The sequence below is a fragment of the Spea bombifrons genome, chromosome 4 (genome assembly GCF_027358695.1).
Source record: "Spea bombifrons isolate aSpeBom1 chromosome 4, aSpeBom1.2.pri, whole genome shotgun sequence".
Taxonomy (NCBI): domain Eukaryota; kingdom Metazoa; phylum Chordata; class Amphibia; order Anura; family Pelobatidae; genus Spea; species Spea bombifrons.
This window is the reverse complement of record NC_071090.1, coordinates 112,083,047-112,091,531: the sequence shown is the minus strand read 5'-3', so window position 1 is coordinate 112,091,531 and position 8,485 is coordinate 112,083,047. Positions and strand designations below refer to the sequence as shown.

General features: G+C 45.6%; 2 protein-coding genes across 2 annotated transcripts; one reads left to right on the top strand and one right to left on the bottom strand.

The window, feature by feature from the left end:
• The first annotated feature begins 1,281 nt into the window (after window positions 1–1,281).
• Window positions 1,282–2,443, top strand: LOC128491777 (acetylgalactosaminyl-O-glycosyl-glycoprotein beta-1,3-N-acetylglucosaminyltransferase-like). The gene is made up of 2 exons (XM_053464091.1): window positions 1,282–1,753; window positions 1,982–2,443. Exons 1-2 carry the CDS (start codon window positions 1,282–1,284, stop codon window positions 2,440–2,442), a joined length of 933 nt encoding a protein of 310 aa, XP_053320066.1. The 3' UTR covers window position 2,443.
• A 3,474-nt stretch (window positions 2,444–5,917) lies between these two features.
• LOC128492485 (beta-1,3-galactosyltransferase 5-like) lies at window positions 5,918–8,193 on the bottom strand. The gene is made up of 2 exons (XM_053465064.1): window positions 7,263–8,193; window positions 5,918–7,005 (listed from the first exon to the last, which is right to left on the bottom strand). Exons 1-2 carry the CDS (start codon window positions 7,942–7,944, stop codon window positions 6,563–6,565), a joined length of 1,125 nt encoding a protein of 374 aa, XP_053321039.1. The 5' UTR covers window positions 7,945–8,193; the 3' UTR covers window positions 5,918–6,562.
• Window positions 8,194–8,485: the final 292 nt, after the last annotated feature.

The window sequence follows — 8,485 nt, the reverse complement described above, 5'->3', positions numbered from 1 at the left end:
AGTATATATGATAAGTAATATACAGAGCAGTATATGAGAGGAGTAATATACAGAGCAGTATATGTGATGAGTAATATACGGAGCAGTATAAGTGAGGAGTAATATACGGAGGAGTATACGTGATGAGTAATATACGGAGCAGTATACATGATGAGTAATATACAGAGCAGTATATGAGAGGAGTAATATACAGAGCAGTATATGTGATGAGTAATATACAGAGCAGTATATGAGAGGAGTAATATACAGAGCAGTATATGTGATGAGTAATATACGGAGCAGTATACATGAGTAATATACAGAGCAGTATATGAGAGGAGTAATATACGGAGCAGTATATGTAATGAGTAACATACAGAGCAGTACACATGAGGAGTAATTATATATAGCAGTATACGTGATGAGTGATATACAGAGTAGTATACATGAAGAGTAATATCCGGAGCAGTATATATGATAAGTAATATACTTAGTAAGTAATACAGTATATGAGAGGAGTAATATACAGAGCAGTATATGAGAGGAGTAATATACAGAGCAGTTTATGTGATGAGTAATATACGGAGCAGTATAAGTGAGGAGTAATATACGGAGGAGTATACGTGATGAGTAATATATAGGGCCATATACGTGATGAGTAATATACGGAGCAGTATACGTGATGAGTAATATACAGAGCAGTATACGTGATGAGTAATATACGGAGCAGTATACGTGATGAGTAATATACGGAGGAGTATATGTGATGAGTAATATACGGAGGAGTATATGTGATGAGTAAAATACAGAGCAGTATATGTGATGAGAAATATACAGAGCAGTATATGTGATGAGTAATATACAGAGCAGTATATGTGATGAGTAATATACGGAGCAGTATAAGTGAGGAGTAATATACGGAGCAGTATATGTGATAAGTAATATACGGAGCAGTATACGTGATGAGTAATATACAGAGCATTATATGAGTAATATACGGAGGAGTATATGTGATGAGTAATATATAGGGCCATATACGTGATGAGTAATATGCTGTACAGAGCAGTATATATATTACGTGATACATAGCATGGTTAATATAGAGCGATGTGTAGGGTATTACATATGATATGTACTATTTAATCAGAAATAAACATACATTTTTTTGACCATCTCTTCTAGAGCAAAATGAAATACCGACTCCTCACCGTGGCCGCCTATTCTCTCTCTATTATTGCGCTGCTTTTCTTTATCACGTTGATTTTGAAGTCTCCTGTGGTGCTACTTCCGATCCATGGGACCATGGCCCCTACCTCTACTCCTCTCCCTTCTATCAGGCAATCGGCCACCCTCACCGACGGAGTGTACACTTATCACCTGGACTTGTCCCGATTCCAGTCTGAGTTCCCCTATCTGCAGAACTACGAGTGCTCACTCAACCTCACCCCACGGGGACAGCTTGAGGACAAGACCGGTCAACCTCTGCTCATCCTGGCTATTAAATCCCACCCGTCCTCTGGTGACAGGAGAGAGGCGCTGAGACGGACGTGGGCCAGAGAGGGGGTAGTTGGAGGGTACAGGGTCAGACCAATCTTCCTTATGGGGCAGGGAGGGACACCGGGGCACATGGAACTGGTGAAGGTGGAGAGTCGAGAGTTTGGAGACATCCTACAGTGGGACATCAACGAAGGACACCACAACCTGTCCCTAAAAGAGCGCTGCTTCCTGGAGTGGCTGCACCACCACGTCCCATGGGCGGCATTTATCTTCAAAGGTCAGAACGACGTCATCTTACATCCTCATCCTATTATTTATTATACCCCCAGTGTGTGAGATGCCCTCTTACCCCATCAGAGGGGGGTCCCTGACCCAATAGTTTTCTGAATAACCCCACTGTTAGATACTCTTTTACCCATGTGTGTGTCATGCCTTTTACCCCATCACACTTGCTGCCCCTGTGTCTGTTATTGGTCTAATATCCCCTTTTCTCATCTTCCTATAGGGGATGACGATGTTTACGTGAATCCATTCAGCATTGTACGATACATAGAAGAACACGGCTCGTCTGCGTCTGTTCTTCACGGTGCCCTCCAACGCCACTCTACGGTCATGCGCAGCTCCAAGTACCAAGTGTCCTATAACCTCTTTCAAAGTCACAAATACCCCTTCTTCCTTTCTGGAGGGGGCTTTCTCTTCCCAGGGCCAGCGGCCAAACGTCTGTATGAGGTGTCTTTGAAGATGCCCGTCTTTCCACTAGACGACGTCTATATGGGGTTTTTGGTGCTGGCCGCAAATCTTACGTTCAGACACGACGAGAGGTTTCATGTGTTCGGTCTGGCATATAACGCTTGCCTCTACCAGCGCGCGTTTGTTGTGCACGGGGTTAGCCCTGAACGCCTGCTGGAAATATGGAGTGAAGTTCAGGGTTCTCAGTGCAATAACTCGGCACATGGTCTCCGATGATGTGAGGAAGGAGCCATCCTTGGTTGGGCGCAAACACTTCCATTACCTCGCCCTGACTCTAGATGGGTTTTTACGATGAAGCAGATATTTATTATAATTATTTAAAATTAACTTAAATTTGTGTTGTTAAAAAAAAAATAATAATAATTTATGTTAGGATTAATCAAGCAGCGCGTTACTCAGGTTTTGACATTGGAAGGTAATTATTATTATGGAAAAATGCACAATAATATTCCAAATATATGTTTAATATTAAATACTGTTTTTTTGTGGTTACTGGGGAAGCTATTTCCTGCTACACGCCTCCTTGAGCACTTCCTGAGCAGAGTGTTGCCATGGCTTTCGGCTTTAAGATGCGGAAAAATTTTCACCGAGTTTTTTATTTAGTCCTACTGATGCTGCATCTCAGGAGAGCTAAGAAGATATAGACATGAAAGATAAATTAATTGTTGTGAAAGGTTTCATCGGAGGAAGATCAGACGTTGGGCTATGACAGGTAAAGGAGGGAGGGTTGTAGAGAATTGAGGCAGTGGGCAGAAGGTGCCTATGGGGTATTTGTTTCTTTGGGTGGGTACTAAATGAATGAGGGAGGAGAGGTTAGTAAATCACTGTGAGACGGGGCATCTCTAGTCAAATACGTACATGAGGTGCGACCGGCCTCGCCATCCTGTAGAAGCAACTCCATGAAGACCTCTAGTCCCGCAGCTTTGGGCTCTCGAATGAGAAGTCGGGGAGACGCCGACTGTCGAGTGGAACAAAGCTGTCCTGGGTGTCGTTCAGGAAGGACGGGATCTCCTGGAACCGCTTCAGTTTCCTTTCAGGAATCTACAAGGAGAAGAGACACAAATGGACAGAGTTAATGTGAAGTCACCGCCATCTGGAGGAGGCAAGAAAGAGACGTCAGGTCTCGCAGGCTCCATGAATGACACGAAGCCCAGTTTTATCGTTAGTCCGGCTTGGTCATTTCTTTACTTACTTGAGGTGGTTTAAACCAGTGTCAGGGGACATGTCTGTGACAGGACACGTCCTACTAGGTTGATCTGGAACGCGATGGCAAGGAGCAGCAACGAGTTGCAAGTCCAGAAAACGTCCAATAAGGGGTCAGACAATCCGGAGATGGCGCAGGCAGCACAATATTACAGGTCCAGAGAGTAACCCAAAACTCCATAAACCAGGAATCCACACGGGGGACAGAATCGCAGGAACCAGAACTGCTGGACTACCGAACGCCGGGCTCCAGAACAGCCTGGCACTGAGCTGCAAGCCTTCCGGGGGTTTATAGCCCCAGCTGCTCGCCCCTCACCAAAAATTACTGCAGTTTTTTCTGAAGTAATACTGCAGTTTGTTTGTAGAAAAATGCACTTTTTTGGACATGAAAAACTGCAATACTGCACTTTTACTGCATTTGTACTTCCTTACAAAAAAAACTTCAGTACATTGAAGTACAACTGTAGGTTTGCAATATAGTGAAGTAAAAGTGCAGTATTGCAGTTTTTCATGTCCAAAAAAAGTGCATTTTTCTACAAACAAACTGCGGTATTACTTCAGATAAAACTGCAGTCATTTTCCGGAAGGACTGCCGCTGTCGCTGGGCGAAGGAAGGCGGGGCTTCTCCTTGTCATCATTGAGGTCCTGGGCCAATGAGCGCGTTAGCCGGCAAGGAGCAAAGCGGCTTCCCCCCCGGCTACCCTGATGGCTCGAGGAGGCCCGGGATCTGCCCTACGTGAGGACAATGGTGAGGGGTGATCCCGATTCACCCGATTCACGTAACTGTTTCCCACTTATTGGCGGTACGAGGGTGCAATATATACCGAAAATAATGTAAAGCGAGACTTCCTCAGTAATCTGACAGCGGTCGCTGTGCACGCAGCACATATATATACATTACATATATACATACATATACATATATACATACATACATTTCTACATACATACATACATACATATATATACACACACATATACATACACACACATATATACACACCCATTCTCACTAATATTTACAGACATTTATAAATTAACACAATTCTGATTTTGTCGTTTCAAGCAGCCTCCGTGACATATTTAACCAAATCTGTCTGCTTTAGACGTCTCAGTTTAGCCGTAATCTCATATGTTCAGAAGGACTCCAGCACCCGATGGCTCCCTCAATCTGCCCAGATCTGCAGGACTTACCGTGTTTACACACATACTGCATCCCCGTACCGCATCCCCGTACCGCATCCCCGTACCTCATCCACGTACCGCATCCACGTACCGCATCCACGTACCGCATCCACGTACCGCATCCCCGTACCGCATCCACGTACCGCATCCCCGTACCGCATCCACATACTGCATCCGCGTACCGCATCCCCGTACCGCATCCCCGGTGGTCTCCACTTGCAGCTCGCCTGTTGATTCTCTTCTTTCTCATTATCTCTTCCATTTATGTTTATCTCTTTTTATCTCTCCATTTTCTCTTTATCCGCCCCTTTATTTTTGATTCCTCTTCTCATTATCTCTCCTCCTCTTTATCTCTCCTTTCTTTCTCTTCCCTTTCTGTTTATCTCTTTGTTCTCTTTATCATCCCACCTTTCTCTTTATCGCTCATCTTTCTCTCTCTCTCAACTTTGTCGCTATCTCTCTTTTTTCCCTTTCTCTTGATCACTTCTTTCTCGCCCCTCCTCTTTCTCTTCTTTGAACCCCCTTTCTCATTATATCTTCTCTTTATATTGATCTCTTTTCCAATTTCACTTTCTCTCTCCCTATCTCCTCTACGTCTCATTATCTCTCCCCTTCTCATTATCTCTCACCTTCTCATTATCTCTCCCCTTCTCATTATCTCTCACCTTCTCACTATCTCTCCCCTTCTCATTATCTCTCCCCTTCTCCTTATCTCTCCCCTTCTCCTTATCTCTCCCCTTCTCATTATGTCTCCCCTTCTCACTATCTCTCCCCTTCTCACTATCTCTCCCCTTCTCAGTATCTCTCCCCTTCTCATTATCTCTTCCCTTCTCATTATCTCTCCCCTTCTCATTATCTCTCCCCTTCTCATTATCTCTCCCCTTCTCATTATCTCTCCCCTTCTCATTATCTCTCCCCTTCTCACTATCTCTCCCCTTCTCCTTATCTCTCCCCTTCTCATTATCTCTCCCCTTCTCACTAGCTCTCCCCTTCTCACTATCTCTCCCCTTCTCACTATCTCTCCCCTTCCTATCATCTCTTTTGCTTTCTCCCCATCTGTCCTTATCTCTCTTCTTCATCTCCGTCTCTCTTCTTTTTCTTTATCTCTCCCCTTTGTCCCCTTTTCCTTTCTCCATATCTCTACTCTTATTCGTTATTACGGTTGACATCTTTTCCCCGCGTCACCGTTGTCTCTTCCTCGGTAACGGATGTACGCAGTGGCACACATTGTTACACGCGCTCGCATCTTCAGGCTTCTCACCGCAAGCAGACCGGGAATAAAAAAGCACAAAAACACACACAATTTGTGATTTAACTGTTAATTTAAATTTACTTTTTTTAAAGAATAATTAGCAAATGACATCTGCCAGCAACTGACCCACAAGCTTAGTAGTTAACCCCCTGAGCAGTGTTCCCTCTAAGCTGTGTGTTTGTGCGTGCGCACATAGCTTTTTTAGAGAGCGCACATGTCCAAAAATTGTGCGCACAACAGTTTTTCCCAAAAAAAGAAAAAAATAATAATTTTTTTGAAACTTTATGCGGCGCGGATATTGTGCGCACAAACTTTTTGCTCTGTGAAACTTTTTGCACAAGAGAAATTTTCTGCGCACGCCAACTAAGAAAAATTAGATGGAACATTGCTCCTGAGCATGCATAGAGATGAACTGGTCCAAGAGTGGATAGAGTCTTTTGTCAAAGACACCTTAGTGAATAAACCCCAAAGAGAAATCAAACCCCTGTTTACACCCGCGAGTTGTATCTGCAACAGACGTGGCTCCCGTGGTCTTCTGATCACGTAGACCGGGGCTTTATTCCGATAACAGAGATTTTCGTTCAGCTCGTCGTCCCACAGAAAAGGAGCAGTTTTTGTGACGCCCGGTACGGGAATCTCCACTCACAGGTCTGGATATTCGGAGAAGGTCCAGAGGAGAAAAATAGGGCGGTCATTTCATGCCTTACACTGGGCTTCCTGGACTCCATTCCACACGGTCACCAGACGTTCTGGGCCAATCCCATGGACCACCAGAGCTTGCCGGTACTTGCATGCATCGTACCCCAAACCATGGACGTGGAACCGGGCATCGTGCCGGTAGGTTAAGTTTCCTGCCAGAGCTAAGAACCCAAAATACACATCGTCCAACGGGAAAACTGGGATCGTCTTGGAGGCTTCGTATAGGATCTTAACCGAGGCTCCAGGGAAGAGGAAGCCTCCACCGGAGAGGAAGGAGGGATATCTGTGGAATGGGTAGAGAGTCTTGGAGACGCGGTATTTGGTGGAGCGCATAACAGAAGGATAGCGCCAAAGATTGCCGTGCAACGTGAGAGGGGAGGATCCATGTTCGGTGATGTACTGCACCACGGCTGCTGGATTCACATACTCATCATCATCTCCTGAAGAAGAAGGAACGAGGAAAGTGACTGTCAGCGGATCAGCGAGGAATAGAGAAACGGAGAATAACGGGAGAGAAAGGAGGGATAAACACAACACATATCCTACTATATTACCCTAATGGGGTAAAAGAGTATCTAACAGGGGGTTATTCATAAAAATATTGGGTCAGTGACCCCCCTCTGATGGGGTAAGAGGGCATCTCACACACTGGGGGTATAAATAATACGATGAGGATGTAAGAGGAAGTCGTTCTGACCTTTGAAGATAAATGCCGCCCATGGGACGTAGTGGTGCAGCCACTCCAGGAAGCAGCGCTCTTTTAGGGACAGGTTGTGATGTCCTTCGTTGATGTCCCACTGTAGGATGTCTCCAAACTCTCGACTCTCCACCTTCACCAGTTCCATGTGCCCCGGTGTCCCTCCCTGCCCCATAAGGAAGATTGGTCTGACCCCATACCCTCCAACTACCCCCTCTCTGGCCCACGTCCGTCTCAGCGCCCCCCTCCTGTTACCAGAGGATGGGTGGGATTTAATAGCCAGGATGAGCAGAGGTTGACCGGTCTTGTCCTCAAGCTGCCCCCGCGGGGTGAGGTTGAGTGAGCACTCGTAGTTCTGCAGATAGGGGAACTCAGACTGGAATCGGGACAAGTCCAGGTGATAAGTGTACACTCCGTCGGTGAGGTTGACTGATTCCCTGACAGGAGGGGGAGATGGAGGGGCGGTTGGTAATTGGGGAAAATTATTTAGCAAACGTCCGATGTCTTTGTGTTTTACAAACATAAAGATTAATAAAAAAGCAGAAATAAGAACAATGGCGATAAAATTCCCCTGAATCATTCTGTGTTTCATGATTCCCTTCCACCTGGGGGCGCCGCTCGTGTTGGGGGTGCTCATCGTTCCCTGAAAGAAAACAAAAATATTAAAGCATGAATGTGGCATGACTCTCCATACAACCCCGGCCTAAATAATCATACCTGCTAACAGTCCTGACTTTAAGTATGCCTCCCTTGAGCCTCAGGACACACGCTTCTTTAATAGGAGACTTAGGTGTTTATTTAGTTCCACGGGGGAGAGCTGCCAACTGTCTCGAGAGCGATTAGCAGCCCCAATACCTTACAGGAAATATATTAGGGTAAATGGCGGTGGAGAAAGAAATTATCTCAAAGGAAGCTTCTGGGATCAAAAAACGAGAAAAAAAATCAAAAACGAGGAAAATGGAGAGAATCAGAAGATTTTCTCCAGAACGGCATTTTGTCCCAGAAATTGTAATATTTTATTCCCGTCACAGGTCGGTCCGGGATCTGGATCTGCCCCGGGAGGATAAATACCCCCTCTGCCGCCTCCGATTCGTGGCTCATACTCACGAGGTTTAAGGAGGTCCCTCCGGCTGCCCCGAGCCTCGCTCGCCTCGATCCTCCAGACTTTGAGAAAGTGGAGCGGGGCGACGCTGGTGTCTCTGCAGCGCTTCTGCCTCCCGGCC